At 45.1% G+C, this 17,359-nt stretch overlaps 2 protein-coding genes across 4 annotated transcripts in view; one reads left to right on the top strand and one right to left on the bottom strand.

Annotated features, from left to right (window-relative positions):
- The window catches only part of LOC144127807 (uncharacterized), a 1,292,097-nt gene that overhangs the window by 1,008,271 nt on the left and 266,467 nt on the right, over nt 1–17,359 (top strand). The gene's annotated exons all lie outside the window — the stretch shown is intronic.
- kune (claudin) overlaps nt 744–17,359 on the bottom strand; it is a 55,442-nt gene continuing 38,826 nt past the window's right edge. Inside the window, exons 1-3 of one of the 2 annotated variants that reach the window (XM_077660745.1) lie at nt 16,936–17,305; nt 9,539–9,688; nt 744–3,563 (exon numbers count right to left, since the gene is read on the bottom strand). In XM_077660745.1, coding sequence (XP_077516871.1) covers nt 3,298–3,563; nt 9,539–9,688; nt 16,936–17,209 — 690 coding nt within the window. In that variant the 5' untranslated portion in view covers nt 17,210–17,305 and the 3' untranslated portion in view covers nt 744–3,297. Of the gene's footprint in view, nt 3,564–9,538; nt 9,689–16,935; nt 17,306–17,359 lie in introns of those variants that run through there. The other variant, XM_077660746.1, reaches the window with a different exon arrangement.

The raw sequence follows: 17,359 nt of genomic DNA, 5'->3' as shown, positions 1-17,359 counted from the left end.
TCGTGAGTGACTATGACAGTGTATGCAATCTGCACGTTTCTATGATGGTGTATGTAGTCTTTTCATATGTAATGGTCATCTTGCTACCCTTGCCTTTGTAATGCTGTGATTGCTATTTTTTGGCCATATAATGATATACAGAACAGTTTCTTTTCTTTTTATAGTTACACATAGCTGTGTATCAATATTATTCACTTGTTTTTGTTCTAATGGTGAAACTACGGAAATGCTTCTAAAGCTAAACAGCTCTCTATCTCTCCCACCGATGTAGCTCAGGGGAAGAGAGCAGTGTCAAGCCGCTACAGCTGTGGCTTTTTTCCCTTCTCCTCAGTCAACTCAGCACCACATGCCTGAAATAAAGACCTTGAAAATAGTGCGGCCTTTTGGCTTGGTGCAGGTTACTTGTACTTTATCATAATGTAAGTGCATGTAGCAGGATCGGCCCTATGGTGCAATTGGTGCAGCAATCATCCCTTCATGCGTTATGACCACACACGATTCACATGCTTGTGAACAAGGAACCCGTATGGGTTCGGAAACGTCTTTCATCACTGCTTGACTTGGTCAGTGACTACAAAGAAATTTTCACTTCTACGCCTGACCAGACGAATTTCCATGGAATCGTTGACTACATGCCCCTAGCCACTTCATTTTCAATATTTTAGCGCCAATACTGGCCTCCCATTACCTCTCATGCAGTGCGCATGCCTCACCAGCAAGCTAGAATATGAACGAGTCTTGGCTGGTTATCACATCTTTATTCTGCACCAAAAGAAGAAGAAACTTATCATGTGCCAACACAATGACATGAGACTAGCACCACAACCGAACAGGTTCATAGAGTGTGCAGCTCAGTACACAACCAAGTGTGGACATGAAGGCATCTCTTCTCATTTGAGCAATGCTGAACTCACACACCCTCCTCACATTTCACACCTCCTCCGATGATGCGGTTGCAACATAAACACAACAAGTGGCAGAATATTTCTCTGTATGTACAACCGGTCCCCCACAAAAACAAAACAGTGCTCAGGACTGGTGCATGACTTGTGTAAATATTTTTCCAACCAAGCTCTACGGGACTTAGCATCGGCCAGGACCCGCTATTAAAAGCACATTGGCACACATACACACTCTCAACACCTCGAAAAAGTAGAGCCTCCAATAGCACATGGAGTCAAATGGACGGATGACTGTGCGGTACCCGATTGTTCTATTCTGCAAGGCTGGTCCAACAATGCTTCTTTGACCGCACTGAGGCTCTGCACACACAATAAAAGGTGTGCAGTGGGAAGACGCATCCCGTGTACCATTAGGTGAACTGTGGCCACAAGCAAGTCACCTGTGTTAGTAAAATAATCAGTATGAGAATCACATCAGCAGATGAAAAAATATCCCTTTACAAGATGGCGGGCAAAATATGGTGCTATAAAAAATACCTGACAGCACCATGAAAGCGTACAGTGCAGGCTTCACCTTGAGATTCACATGAGAGACTGAGCTGGTAAATAGTAAAGGAATGCAACTTGCTTAGCAATAAAGCAACAAAGGTCCACCCACGCACAAGAAATGCATCGCAAGGAGTGGCAAGAGTGGAACATACAAGCGGCATCCGAGTAAGTGCACGGTTCATACTTGGCTGTAGCAACATAGCAAATTAAATCCACATGGCATGGTGAATTGACATGGTCCCTAGAACCCAATCTAAATGCTCCAGCTGCTGTATAGGTGATGTAACCGGTATTTTTTACACACAACTGAACATAAAAATCATACCACCAAAATTAAACTGAACTTGGTTTCACTGAGATTTCAGCACATGCTAATGACAGAAAGAGTGAAGCAAACGTTTACAGCTTTGTTTGCAACAGCCTTTATCCCAGGTCCAGCATTTCTGTTTCAAGCACTGGGGCAGCTTCAAAATACAACTCATTACCCAAGTCCTCAAACAAGCCCTTCCTTGCAAAATGTCTGGAGATGGAAATATCAAATAAGAATACATATCGATACATTAGTGCACATTCGGTGGAAAGAGACGCACCTGTTGATATCCACAAAATCAGCATGCAGTCGTGTTCTCAAAATGCTACCGACTACTTCTAGGCACAGCCCTAGCCAAGAACAATTATGCATTGATGATAAATGCCCCCTGCCAAGAAGGCGCTCATTGAAGAATATCCTCTGCAGTAAGTTTCTGAAGCTCTGAGGAAAACAGATCTTGAATATTCATTTTAAACAGACAAATGATGCCAAAATGCAGTGTTGTGTGACACGTGTGAAATTCAAAACCGGCTTTAAAGCTGAAACAGCTAGTGGCACAAAGCCCTACTGTTAATCAGCTTGCACCGCAGTCTCTTTTCCAGAGCTCAGCGATGCGAGTTGACTCCCAAAACGACATGCCTGAGGGTGCCAAAACACGACTTGCAGGTGTCAACATTGTAAACATAGCGCAAAAAGGTTACAAAGAGAATGTGTTACACAAGTTATGGCAACATGATCAGCTACTACAATGCTTCCCGAGTGAAGACACTTGGGTTTTAAAACTTGGAATGTATCAACACCTTTTTGCATGAACATGAAAGCCTAGTCACAGGCATACCACTCTATGATAAGCGTCTCAGGCTCACCATTTATTTTCCTCTCTCCCTCTGCTCCATCTCAGCAACCATGATTCGTTCACGTAAAAAAAATTCCATCAGGCAGTAAGGTTCCTATGGAGAATGCAGTTGTCATAGATACTGGTGAAAAGTAGCCCGTGACAGAGATGAAAAGTGTCAGCACTGAGCAGATACGCACCATAGATAATTTACCACAACTGTAAAAATTAAGCACAAATTTTTGATCTTTGCAGCAACGTTCAAAGCTTGCACGACTTTCTTGATGCTTGGCTTAGCCCTGCCGGACTTTTCAAGACTTTTGATCACTTGTAAAACTGCCCAGCAATACAGTGCGCACCTGGAGTGCCCCAAATGACATTAAGCTTTGAAACTATTAAAATAGAACATTCAATTGCCATACATTCTACATGATTAAGAACTGACCCCTCGGATAGACGCTACCACAGTTGCTCGAACTGCAGGTCATGCCTTGCGCATAGAGCATGTGAGACTACAACTCCACTGAACAATGCACCCACTCTCTTCAAGGCAAGAGGTGATACAGTGTCCATTCAGCCTTTTTTGCGACAGGGTTGGCCACTGAACCCTCTTTCAGCACGCAAGGTGGTGCAGATTCGGACTACCTGAACAAGTTTCGCCACAAGCGTGAACTGACACTGCATCCATATGTGTGAACACCTCAGGTACGGATCTGGGGTGGTGGCGCGCCCATGGTGTGCGTTGGATTCATGCTGTATGCCTGCTGTTGGTGCTCCTGCTCGTCCAGCTTGCGTGCCATGCGCCGGCTGTCCACGGCAAAGAGTACAGCTGCCACGTAGGTGCAGAATGCCCCAATCACGCCCAGGGCAAAGGACCATGACAGGAAGTTGTGGTCTGGGTCTGGCATCCAGTCCCGGCCATCACCACGAGCACCAAACACTATCACCGCTATCGTGTTGCAGACCGCTGCAGCAAGACAAGGGTGGACAGGTTAGCAAGATCAAACATCTCCTCCAAGACTCTCAGTGGGCCACTATGTTCATGCTGCTTGAAGTTTGGACAAACAACACAGAAAGGTTGCGTTTGCAGCCCAAACTCTAGAGTGCCAATAGCCTTCTTGTGCCTTCAAGGAGCATGGTTGTCCACTATGAACCAACATCAACTGGGCCATACCCTTACGCTGTGGATCCCAAAGCTGTACCTTCACAATGCCTTCACTTAAAGAGTGCCAGCATCAGTGGTGAAACTGACAACAGGGTTCTTGTAGCAGCTTTTGTAGCAGAAGAAAGTGCAACTTGTAGCAGCACATTCAAGTTTTGTAGCAGGCAGAAAATTGTGATTCGGAGCACACAATATTGCAGCATTTAAAAAAAGGGGAGAATTGTAGCAAAACTGTGGCTTTTGCAGCTAGATGGCAAGTTCAGGTCTGCACTATGATCACAGAAAGAATAAAAATTACAAACCCTAAAACCAAATGCCATCAGTACAGTGCTCTCTAAAATAAACACCAAATGCCCTAAAATGGGCAAACGGGAAAAAAAATTTTACTGAACACGCAGCGACTTTTCAGGGTAAAAAATAATAAATATGAAAAAAATCTGAAGAATGACAACCTTGAAGTGATACCTCCAAGTACTCTTTCAATACTTCTAGCTTGGACAAAGCTTGCTGAGATAAAGTCGCCATTGCCACCTGGATTATGGAATTGGAAATCAAGTTCAGCTGGAATATTTCTTGCTCCCAGCTGGAAAATTGCCACTACCAGCTAGCTCCAGCTGACAATTTTCTAATTCCAGCTAGAAGTGGAAATGTACATCATCACCATCATCATCATCATCAGCCTGACTACACCCAATGCAGGGCAGAGGCCTCTCCCATGTCTCTCCAATTAACCCGGTCCTTTGCCAGCTGCATCCACCCTTTGCATGCAAACTTCTTAATCTCATCCGCCCACCTAACCTTCGGCCACCCCCTGCTATGATTTTTTTCTCTTGGAATCTACTCCGTTACCCTTAACGACCAGCGGTTATCCTGCCTTCGCATTACATGCCCTACCCAAGCCCATTTCTTCCCCTTGATTTCAGCTAGGATGTCATTAACCCGCGTTTGTTCCCTCACCCACTCTGCCCGCTTCCGGTCTCCTAACGTTACACCTATCAAGTTTCTTTCCATGACTCGCTGCGTTGTCCTTAATTTAAGCTGAACCCTTTTCGTTAGCCTCCACATTTCAGCCCCATAGGTGAGTACCGGCAAGATACAGCTGTTGTACACTTTTCTCTTGAGGGATATTGATAAACTGCTATTCATGATCTGACAGAAGCTGTCATATATGCTCCATCCCATTCTCATCCATCCTTCTAGTTATTTCCCTCTTATGATCTGGATCAGCTGTCACTACCTGCCCTAAGTATTCTTTCACCACTTCCAGCACCTCGCTTCCAATTGTGAACTGCTGTTCCCTTGATAAACTGTTGAACATCACTTTGGTTTTCTGCATGTTAATTTTTAGACCCACCGCACTGCTCTGTCTGTCTAACTCATCGATCATGATTTGCAGTTCACCTCCTCAGTGACTCAGCAAGGCAATGTCATGAGCAAATTGTAGATTATTTAAGTATTCTCCATTAACTCTTATCCCCAACTGTTCCCAATTCAGGCCTTTGAATACCTCCTGTAAACAGGCGGTGAATGCCATTGGCAAGATCGTATCTCCTTGCCTGACGCGTTTCCTTATTGAAATTTTATTGCTGACTTTATCGAGGACTATGGTAGCTGTGCAGTTGCCATAGATATCTTCCAGTACTTTCACATAAGGCTCTTCTACACCCTGATTACGCAATGCCTGTATGATAGCTAAGGCTTCCAGTGAGTCAAATGCTTTCTCGTAATCAATGAAGGCTATATGCAGGGGTTGCTTATATTCTGCGTATTTCTCTTGTCCTGATTGATAGTGTGAATATGATCTACTGTGGAACATTGTTTACGAAAATCTGCCTGATCATTTGGTTGATTAAAGTCTAAAATTGCCCTGACTCTATTAGTGATTACCTTAGTAAATACCTTGTAGGCAACGGACATTAAGCTGATCGGTCTGTAATTTTTCATGAAATGTACATGCAACTGCAAAAAGCACTTTTCCAGCAGGAAATTATGGCTACATTTTCGTGTGGGCCGAAATCAGATATTGCAACCGAAGGGGCATGAGGTGGTGCATTGTTGGCATAACGAACTAGAAGCATAGCAGTTCAAGCTACAATGAGAGCTACCCCATCCTTACATTCCCCCGCATCGCCTGGAGAGCAGTACTGGCAGAGGAATTCTGCCAAAATGCTGCTTTCTTGGCGAGCCATAGCCCGCTTACCACTTGCACATCAGTTCCGTTGTACTCAGCCCTGGGATGTATCAATCATACCAGGCGTTTCTTTAACTGTTTTACAGATCATTATTTTAAACCCTGCGAGAGACACGCCAGTGCAGTCTACGCAGGTGGCTTGTACAGCAGGGCGGGCGCATTATATGTACAGGTTAGATTAAACTTTTTACTTTTGATTTACGGGCCAACATTATATTAAGAAATTGAAGGCCGTCAGCATAATAGTTGAGTCCAGCTTTTAAACGTTCTTTATCAGCAATGCATTTTGAAATATCTATTGTCAAAAACACGCATTTTGCACACGCAACGCTGGCTTTCCGCAATGAACATTTATAACAAGGCGTCACTCGCAGTTCTAATACAGCAAATACAGAAGCTGATCGTCTATTTTAAGCCACAGAAGCAGTTAATGTGATTTCTGCTACAATACTATGCCCTACACCCCTACACCACCCTTTTAAAATTGTGCATTGTGGGAAGCAAACTTTACGTAAAAAAAAAATGCATATTTTGACACTAAATATTTTGAAACGCATTGCTGATAAACAAAACTTGAAAACTGCACTTAGCTTCTATGTTTACAGCCATCATATTCTTAATATAATGTTGACCCCTGAAATCAAAAATAAAAAGCTTAGTTAATTTTAGTTTAACCGTTTCGTCACTGAGCTCTATCCCGTACATGAAGCCCGTCTTGCTGTACAATACACGTGCACAGAACGTACCGATGTATCTCTCGCAGGGTTTAAAATAATGACTCATACACAGTTAAAAAAAACACCCGGCAGATGTAATACTTCAACGATAACCAGCGGCATAACTTCGACAGCAGTATTTGCTTCTCAGCTTATCAACAAAGCTTGACTGATCTGAGCCTTTAGCTTTGGCACAAAACACGAAAAAGAGGAGTAATCAAAGCAAGAAAGAAAGTTTTCTTTCCTCCTTCCCCTTTTTGAGGTTCTCTCTTGAGCAACCTGCCTTATTATAAACGTGCGCTGCTTCGCGATACATCGCCAGCTAGCTGTAAGTCTGAGCTTGTGTGTACGTCTCTCTTCTTTGTGTCTACATGTATTTCGTGCTGTTTTCATAACACAGAAAAAGGCGGCACCGGGAATACAGCGCTGCAGTACAGCACCTGTGCTGCCGCTTCGTATGCCACCGATTGTAGAGATCGTAAACAGTAGGAGCACTGACCGCAGTTCACACCCTTCGTTCATGGCCAACAGTCAACTGCCGCATCGTGGTCTGACGCAGTGACTCACTGCATGGGTGCTCGATGGCCGCTACCACTAGTGCTAGTGATCGACCACACGAGGAAAGCAAGGGATCATTTATGTAAAAAGTATTGTCGAGTTTATGACTATGGTGGCTGTGCAGCCGCTATAGATATCTTCCCGCATTTTTACACACGGCTCATCTACAGCGAATCTTTAATGCCTGCATGATTGCTGAGGCAACGCAGTGTCCACGTAAAACAGGTGGAACAGCTGTATCGGCAGAGAAGGGGCTGACACGGGTTCATTTAGGAAAATGGGGCAGCTGCCCATAGCCTGAAATTGCCATGCAAGAACACACCGGGATCATGAGCATACACTTATTCAATGCTGGATGGATGGATGGATAGATAAGGCTGAACGCTTTAAATCGGACGGTGGTTCAAGCCACCATAACTTGTCAAATTTTGCTCTTGCCTTGATTTTAGCCGCCAAGCAGATAACCTTCGCTTGGTTACTTCTACCCGCTTAAAACCTACTTTCCCTTCACTATCCCTAAACCCCAATGCCTTAGTTAAGTCAGCCCCGCTGCTTTCCACTGTAGCGTGAAGCCCATTACAGAAAAGTATCAAGTGTTCAGCCGTTTCCTCCTCCTCTCCGCGCGCAACGCACAACGTGTCTATCTCGTGGTACCTGACTCTATATGTCTTAGTCCGCAAAACTCCCGTCCTGGCCTCAAACAACAAAGAGCTTCCCCTGCAATTATCATAGATATTTTCTTTGGCAATTTCCTGCTTAAAAATCCTGTATGTTCCCAGTGATGATTTCGTCAGCATCCCTGTTTTCCACAGAGCTTTCTCTGTTTCTTTAACCTTTTTCTTAACCGATAATTGCTGATATTCCTCCCTACTGCTGTCCAGATATTTGCTTGTCAATTTTCTAGTTCGCTTTCTTCATTTCGTGTTAACATTCCTTATATACAGGTATCTGAAAACTTTCCTAGCCCACTGCTTTTCCCCCATTTTTCTCAATCGCTCCTCAAATGCTATCTTACTGCTAGCTTCTCTGCTCTCGAACGATATGCCCAGGTTCCAAGGGTGCCACCTGGGTGTACATATTAGACTTCTTGCCCCCTGCAGTGTGCTAACTTGGGTAAATGTTTTGTTGCCTGGCTGGGTAAAAGTTTAGTTGCTTCAGCTGTCTTAAGTGCGAAGACCTGAAAGAAGGGGCAGGCCTTCATAAAATGCCATCCGTAGCCAGTATAGTAGAACCAGCACCTTCAGACACCTCAGGTACCTCTGGTGCAGCAGTGGCAGGATGAGATTGGGGAAGCAGAACAACGGGTCTCGCTGAGGATCGACTTCAACTGTGAAGGTCTGGCGCCATCGCATGTGGTCTACATGCATCCTTTGCAGTGGGAGCAGAAAGACCTCATATGAACACTGGCCAGTTCTCCTGGTGACAATGGCAGCCAACCACTTTGCTGGGCTGGCAAAGTTGTGGCCTATCAAAGGCTACACTGACTAGCTGTACATAGGAACACCTGTGGAGATGCTCTTATGTTCCCCAGTTGGCGCACTGGTCGAATGGAGCAGATGTAAGGCCCTCTTCCGCTAATGTCCAAACTTAAGCTTAGCTAGGATTTGCTGAGCTGTGACATTAACCGTTGCTATGAGAAACATTGAGAGATGACATGCAATGCTTTCTTTTAGAAGTTTTTGTAGCGCCACTTTAGTTCTGAACCATTCTCTCAGATTGTCTGTTGGCCGCAGGATGGTATGAAGCGATAATGAAATATCGGGCGTCATTCCAATGCCAAAACTGCATAGCCTAAGCTGAGGTAAATTGAGGCCCGTTGTCACTGACGACCACCTCCAGAATGCCAAATATGGCGAACATAGAACACACCTCTTACATGGGGGGGGGGGGGTCAGGTTTCTTCCCGGCAGCAAAACAAATAATAACTTGCAAGCCGGCTTAAAGCTGTTTGCAAGCTCCACGTTAATAGGCACTGTATTTTAAATTTTAACATTGGAAAACTGAATAAGCATTTGCCACATATATTACGACATTTATTTTTCAGGATTGCAAAACAAACAGCTCACAAGTTTAACAAGTGGAGATTCAAAACAAAATGGTTTGTTTGTTAAATAAATACAAATGCATAGAAAATGAATTTTGTTTCAGACAAGCTGTAGCAGCCCTCAGCCACTTCAGGGCAAGCTGGGGAAAAATAAACCACCCCACACTCAGATAATCTGAACACCATGAGTTAGGAGGAAGGCTTTGCTACAGAGCCTTGCATGGATTTGCAGTGGGTGGCGGGTCTCACTGAGAGCAACAGTGCTGTTCACCTGATGCGAGGAGAAGGGCGATGACGACCTTGAGCAGTTGGTTCGTTCTGGCCGAGGGCAGGCAGATGTGCATGGCCAGCAGCAGGACGCAGGCCAGCAGCAGCAGGGTGAAGCCAATGGTGAAGAAAACTTGCACCGCCACAAAGAAGGCTGCAATAGAAGGGCACCATGCTATCCTTTTGATCTCTAATGCATGTTTCCACTGTTGCGTGTCCAGCTGAAGGTGTGACTTGGGCATGCAGGATGCACCAATTATTCTGTTGCCTCTCATTATTTGCAGTGGGCAGCAGGAAAATCGACTCTGTTAGGCAAGAGAAGCATAGGTTGCAACATAGGTATTTAAAAGAGGCACTTATTTTAGACGCGTAAAAATCAAAAGATTGCATCAGCAAGCAATGGTAACTGCGGTAGCGTACGTATTCACTATCGTATCGCAACCCCTCCTCGGATGATGATGACGACAAAGAGAGCAACAGTGCAACAGCATCAAAAACGCAGCCCACTGCTTCAAGACCTACCACACTTTGAAAACAGACTGAGATTTCAATATGCAAGAATGAACACATTGTCACTTTCAAGGAAATAAGAAGCTAGCTCTACTTTATGGAATACACAAACAGCTGCACTCACTTCTGGTGAAAAACGGCCCAAGAACTGGTTGGGAATGAAACATGAACATTTCCCAGTATTCCTTCACAATTGTTGCCTGCTTGTTCCATTTACAATTAAGCACTAAAAGAAAGAAACAGGAAGCTTTCCACTTTCTTTTCACCAACTTGAATGTAGTTCCTGCTTCAAAGGAAAGGTTCCCACAGATAATCCTGTGCCTCCTTTCATCAAGATTGCAGGCACAATGCTTTCGTGTTCCATGATTAAGAGCATTCAAATGTGTAAATGACAGAATAGCACACGTACATTATCCCTGGACTGTCACTGCCTGCTCTCACCAAAGGCAGGTGCTTTTCTGAATTCACCATGCAGCTGTGCTAAAGCAGTTTTCTGCCTCTGCCTTTCTGTACTCTCACTGTGGTTGAAAGCGCAGTGTGTGTTGAAAGCAAAACCATGCTGCAAGCACAGGACCAAACTCAATCTAGACAGGCCCACCAAGCATGGCCTAATCCTAGAAGGGCGACAGATCGGGCTGGTTGGTGCATATACGTCGTCATTTTCAGAGCAGCTGCAATCAACACGAACACAGACAAGGCTAATTCCACGTGCAAATACAATCAATTTTCGGTAGGTTGCTGATTGAAGCGTAATTAGTAGAGGTGACTGCAAGACATGTGTCAAACATAGCATACTCTCTGCATGCCAGCACTAAATAGAGCAGAATTTAAACCAAGCCATGACGGTCATTCCAAACGATTTCTAATCATTAAGCTCGAGCAGCTGAACCATGGCTGCCATTTAAAATGTGCAGGCACACTCACTGGGAGTAGCAATCAAATAATGAATGAGACATGAATGATGCATGCATGATATCAAGGCCAAAATGTCCTGGCTTCATTGGCAAGACCTCTTAGTTTAAAATGCAAAAGTTTCGCTAAGGTACACTGTTAACTAAATGTTGCTAAATGCAGTACGCTCGTACCAGCAAAAATGTTCACTGTATCAGTTGTTGATGGCGTGGCTCTGAGGACGCTCTCTGGTAATTATTTGGATACTTCCTAAACACAGTGTGTTGGCTTATAAAAGAAGCATTGCCAAATACCTTGCATTCTGCTATCATCACTTTATTGTGATAGTTATCACATTTTCTTTAATCAAGTTTTCGATTTTGTTTACGTTTTGCCAAAGCTTTGTGTGAACGCAGTGTCACCTTCTGTAGCCTCAGCGTCATTTAAGAAGCGTAGTTAAGCAACGTGCATTCAGCAACACAGCTCACGCAGCACTTCTGCTTCCTTCCTCAAGCCACTCTCAAAAAACTGTCTTGTGCTAGCAGCCTTCCCACGTGGCAGTGAAGCCATCTTGCCGTTTTATCGCCTGCGGTCCACTAGCCTCCAAAAGCTATCATTCCGCGGGGAGTACATTGCCATGGTCAGACACTCTTCACTATATATAGCCGTTTATTTGAAAAACAAAAACACAAAAACACTCTCTATCTATTGCCGAAAAAAAAAAAAATGTTCAGTCCTCTATAGAAGGTGAAATGGGACTGCAGTTTCAATTTACTATATCCGAGTTTACTATAGTGCGGCTCTACTGTATAAATGACTTTGTGAGAAATATAATGAGTGTTTTACACAGAAAAGCTGCACTTTCTGACAGCAGACACACCACGCACAGAACCATCCATCGTGTCAGGGTGTGAGTGGGGGCATAAATTTTCTTTGGATGTTAACCACCTAGTTTCCACTAACCGACTCACTGGATGCAGTATCACGATTGAAAAATTAACGTAGTATCATTGGAGGTAGCCAAACTAGGACATCAAAAAAGGGGCCAGAGGGCCCCACCGCTTTTTGTTGCCACTGACTGTATAGGAAAGTACTTGTCTCCTCTGTCTATAAGTACCGCATTCATCTCCAACTTCTTCTTTTCGCAGGCATTTAGGTAAGTTATGCCTTGCATGCTGCATAAACTATGGCGTGATCACCGTACAGGACGGCCTGAGCAACAATGCAAGGCAAACACACAATCCCGCATGCTGGAAGGATGACTGTCTCTAATCGGATTCAGCTCAAGAATGAAGGGGCAAACATCCCTCAAAGGGGGCTTCTCTCATGACATCAACTCTAAGCACGCCACTGCAGGACGCTAGCAAGGGTACTCATCATCATGAGCCTGACTATCTCTCCACTTAACCCTGTTACGTGCCAGCTGCTGCATAGGACAGGTGGGGGGTGGCATTAACAATAGGGCTTTTTGGAGCGCTATTTGGTGCACGAGGTCAAGTGAAGGAACCAGCACAACAAAAGACAAGGACGTGACATGACAACAGTTCGTTTTCATAGGCCACCTGATATGTTAAGATTTCCCTACATGGTCCTTATCAGTTGATATTAGCCTGACTGGTGCACTTTTGTTTGTTTGGTGTGACCTATAAACCCTTCTTGTCTGACAATAAACTTCACATGTTAGTTCAGCACCTGTGTTGTCATGTCACGTCCTTGTTTTGAGCTGTTTCCTTCACTTGACATTAACAAGTTTGCAAAGAGATCACTCGTAGATTAGGGTCTCCTTTACTTAAGGCTGCGACAAATGGCAATAAACTTAAAGTAAACAATATGATAATCATTTTAGAACTAGTACTCTATCAAGACACATATTTGCCGGGATGTTAAGTCAGTACTTTGAAGGTTGAGGATGCTGAGGAAATGATGCACACCATGAATGGGATGCCCACAGGAGCTGCATGATTAAGCAGGCACATTGGTGGCGGGAAGCGACAGCCAATGACAGTTACTGCAGTTAAGTAGGCACGTCGCCAACTTGGAGCTTACCGTCTCCAAAGGATCCAGTTAATTAGCACTGCTGGGAAGACAGTGCTTTGGCCTGTATGACAAATTTGGATGGCAGCAAGTGGCTGCTGGCCATTATTTGTGGATGAATATGGCAGGGGGTGGCAGAAGGTTAGGCGGTCGGATGTAATTAAGAAGTTTGCAGGTGGCCGCAGCTGCGGCAAAAGGACAGGGTTAACTTGAGAGACATGGGAGAGGCCTCTGCCTTGCAGAGGGTGTAGCTAGGCTGATGATGATCAGCCAAGTTCCTATTGATATCACAAGGCAGCAATGACGACAGACTTCATGTCAGTGGCAATGGTGCTACGGGCATACTCAGGTACAGTGCAGACACACTATGCATTAAATGCAGTACTACACTATATATCCTTGACTATGAAAGAAGTTCTTGCTGTATCATTTTCAGAATGCAAAATAGAAAGAAAATAGACCACACAGTGTGCACAGCAATAAAGAACAATTTCTGAAATACTTCACCACTGTGCAAAAAGAGCAGTGTTAGGCTTGGGGTTAGTGGGCTCACATTAAAAACTTCATTTATTTAGCAAGAATATGCGTACATAACCACACTATTGAAATCGTTCGTCATGACAGCTAAACAAAACACTACACACATACTGCAAGGAGAATGCTGTTTTTGTTTCAGTCGGGGAAATAATGCCCAAGAGCATTTTGTGGTACGGTTTGTAGCAGTGGTGTGATGTTGAGAAATAAAGCACAAATGCGAATGTACAGGGTGTTCCCAATTACTTGTGCCTGGGTTTGAAAAATGATCATATGCTGCGCAAAGATTACATAGTGCAGTGCTGAATGCTTAACCAGGTAGGCATCATTTTTATTCACGCCTAATTTGCAAGCAATTAAACAAAAATAATACCTACTCACACAGTCAGCATCGTCTGGGCACTCCTCTCTCCTATGGCAACGACTCTTCCACCCATAACAATGCCCGGGTTAGCTTACTGGTCAGCGGGAGACAGTGACCACACACGAAGAAGTTAGGCAAGCATACCCCTTGGCTTGCAAGCAATGCTGGTGCTCATCGCGCCTTCTTTTAGAATCTTTTCATATACATAACAAGAAGCATGCTTTAAATTTTTAAATTTAAATTTTTTAAAAGTTATTTTAGCAGCGTTTGTTTCTTTTTAGGCCACAACACAAGCAGGGGGCTGTGCCTACGATGTCCCATTTTACAGAATAGCATGGATAACTGCCTGCAGTCAACAAGGGCCTGAAAGATCAAAATTTGGTTTGGTATCATAGACAGCTAACTGGATATCCAGTCAAAGAAGAGAAGTAACACGCTGGTGAGGTATCAAGATTCTCGGAGGTGGCAGCAGTGCAGAGGATGTACTTGAAATTCCATGCAAATTACAATGGCAAATTTCTCTTCCAAACGATCTTTTGCTGCACTGCTCTAGGATGGACAGCTGAGTAGACGTCTGAAGCCAAATGGACATATTTCCTCAACTACTTCCCTCAGTGGCTCGTTCTACAACAAGATCAAGAAGACAACCGGTTAAGGTTCCCTCTGGATGTAGATTGATGATGCGATGCGATGTCTTGCTGATTCGTAGTTGCTAAGCAGCCCTATTCCAGGAAAAATTTACCTAAAATTTTATTTTCCCTTTTCAAAACATGAAGACAAAGCATTACAGTGACTAATTCACAAAGAAACCTCCAAAAATCAGCCCCTGATAACTGCTTCGTTTGAACCCCACTGTCCCTTTCAGGCTAAGCTAAAAAAGCTAAAAAAAAAAGCGGAGCTGGAGCAGCACAGGCCTCCTTCCTTGCTTCCGCAGAATTGTCTGCTCCAGTTGCCAAGAGACGCCGGACTGCCGCCTCGATAGTCGTTGGGCAAGGCAATAGCTTTTTCTCATTGAGCTATAGGTCTGGGCTGGTTTGAAAATCACGTTTGGCTTTAAGCAAGCAGAAAGACACGGACGAGTGAACACAACAGGCAAGCTCTCATCTTCGCTGTTGTCTCCAAGAGAGGCAAAAAAAAGTGAGCTTAGGACATGCCTACCTAGAAACATGCTTGCCAATTTTAGATGTGGCTGCATGACGGCAACAAAGGGAGCCATTTTTCCTCAGTAATGGTTCGTTTAAAAGCAATACAAAAAGATGAAAAAGAAACCACAACTGGGGAAAAAGTGCTCCTTTCATTGGTGTCAAGCAGCCATGACTTCTTTGCTTACTGACATGTTGAGGTTAAATACGTCAGGATGAGCTGGCACAAAGTAAAGGGGTTGGGGGAGAAAAATGTGGCATAAAGATCTGGCAGCGTGGTGCAGAAGGTGCAATGTGTACCGAGGTGGCTCTAATCGGGAGAAGAAATGCGCAGAGAACGCTTGAAACATGCAAACCGAGAAGCAGGAAATTTTGACCAATGGGCTATGCCGCTTTGCTTGATGTGAGCTCATGTTAATTCTGTGTGTGATGCAGCAGTCAACGATCAAGCTAAGAGAGGCTATCGCTGTCGGGTGTTCTGCCCACACTAGAAAAAGACAGTGCTGGCTATTTCACTTTGTTTGGGACAGCGCGCAGAAAAAAAAAGTGCAAACCGAGATGGATGGAAACCAACAAAACTCCAAAGTATGTGAGGCAAGGCATGTGATACGCTTGCATTCCTGAACAATTTTTGCTGGGGGCGAAGGTGCACAAGTTTAATTTGGCATCCTTATAATTACTTAAGTTCGCAGCCGTCAAAGGCGACTTCTTGCACCTGATTTCATGCCGAACCAGAAGCTGTCTGAATGGTAGCCTTTGGCAAATATACAAATGTAGCTTGAAATATGTAATCTTGATTGTTGGAAAAGTAATCGATACATAAAGTATCCTGGCTGACCCATTGCACTGGAATCGTGAGAATGTAACGACTGTTCACAAGGAGCTGGAGGGTTTCTAGTAGGATTAGCTGCAAAAGATTACTGCATCAGAGGAACAAATAATTCCGATTCCCTAGCTGAACAATCTCTAGTACCACCCTGTCTTGGCAGAACACATAATTTTGCGAGGTTCCACGCGGTAGCGGCAGTTTTCTCTTCGAAACGGCTCACCACCCCAATGCGCTCAGTGCTGTCGAACGGGAGAGTGGGACTCAACACGCCGCCGTCTAGAGCGGTGTCCTCACCCTGGAAGCAGCCTGACCACGTAAAGGTACCCTAATCCTAAAGCGAGCGCAGCGCCATCGCCTAGGCGGCGACCTCAGTGGGCGACAGCGTAGGTCCACCCCGCTCCCTGGCTGCCCCCATCTAAAAACGTTCGCCGCAGTGGAGGGCATGTGGAGGGCTCCGGATAACTGAGACCACTTGAGGTTCTTTAACGTGCACTGATATCGCACAGCACGCGGGCCTTTAGCTAGCATTTCGCCTACGTCGAAAATGTGACCCCCGCGGCCGAGATCGTACCTGCGTTTTTCGGGTCGGGAGTCGAGCGCCATATAAAACTTAGCCGCCGCGGCGGCTTGCATTTTCTATTGGCGACAGCGTTTCCTTGCGAAACGCACCGCTATAAGTGCTTTGCAAGTGATTAAACGACCATTAGCGCATTAACTAATAACAAAAAGAATGCTCAGACTGACAAAAAAGCCAAAGTAGACTCCTAGTGACTTTTTGCCGCACAGTAAAACCTCATTGCATCACAGAAAACAAGAAAAGGTAATCCGTCTGCATAGGAAATATTTGTCGAAAAAAAAACCGCGCCACAGATCTAAACAACAAAAAAACGCAAGGGAACGCAGCAAATGTAAGAGGTTTATAATTATATGTATCACTAGAAATTTGTTAAGGTTGCGCAACACGCATATATATCAGCGATACTGCACACGCGCAATGCCGCCTTGAGCACAGCGCGAAGTGAGAGAGGCGGGAACAAGCTATAGGCGGCGGGCGTTTCCCAGTTGACACGTGACGAAGGCGGGGCATGCACACTCACGGATCTCGATAAAGTCGCGCAGCGTGTTGTACTCGTATGCGAATATCCACCGGCAGCCAACGTAGTACTTCTCCATGTTCAGGTCCCTCGGGTCGGCGAAGCTGCGGAAACACGTCTCCCACAGGCCAAGGCGCAGGAGCTGCGCGCTGTACACGCGAGGGTCCGAGGCGAGCCAGTAGGGCGTTGTGAACGCGATGAACACGAGCACAAGGCTCATGGCCGTGAACAGGTAGCCCGCCTTGCGGCCAAGCGACATTCGCGACCAGCCCGACATGGCGAACGTCGAATTCAAAGCGGCGGCGCCGAGGGACGCCGACGTTGCCGCGTCAACATGGCGCTCTCCCAAACGGGCGTCGCCCCTGACGACGCGCTGCTGATCGCTTGGTTGCGCCAGGCAGGCATTCCAGCGGCTTTCGAGGGAGAG

Source organism: Amblyomma americanum, chromosome 4 (assembly GCF_052857255.1).
Source record: "Amblyomma americanum isolate KBUSLIRL-KWMA chromosome 4, ASM5285725v1, whole genome shotgun sequence".
NCBI lineage: Eukaryota > Metazoa > Arthropoda > Arachnida > Ixodida > Ixodidae > Amblyomma > Amblyomma americanum.
Note: the sequence above shows the minus strand (reverse complement) of the source record. Positions and strands in the feature narration are given on the sequence as shown.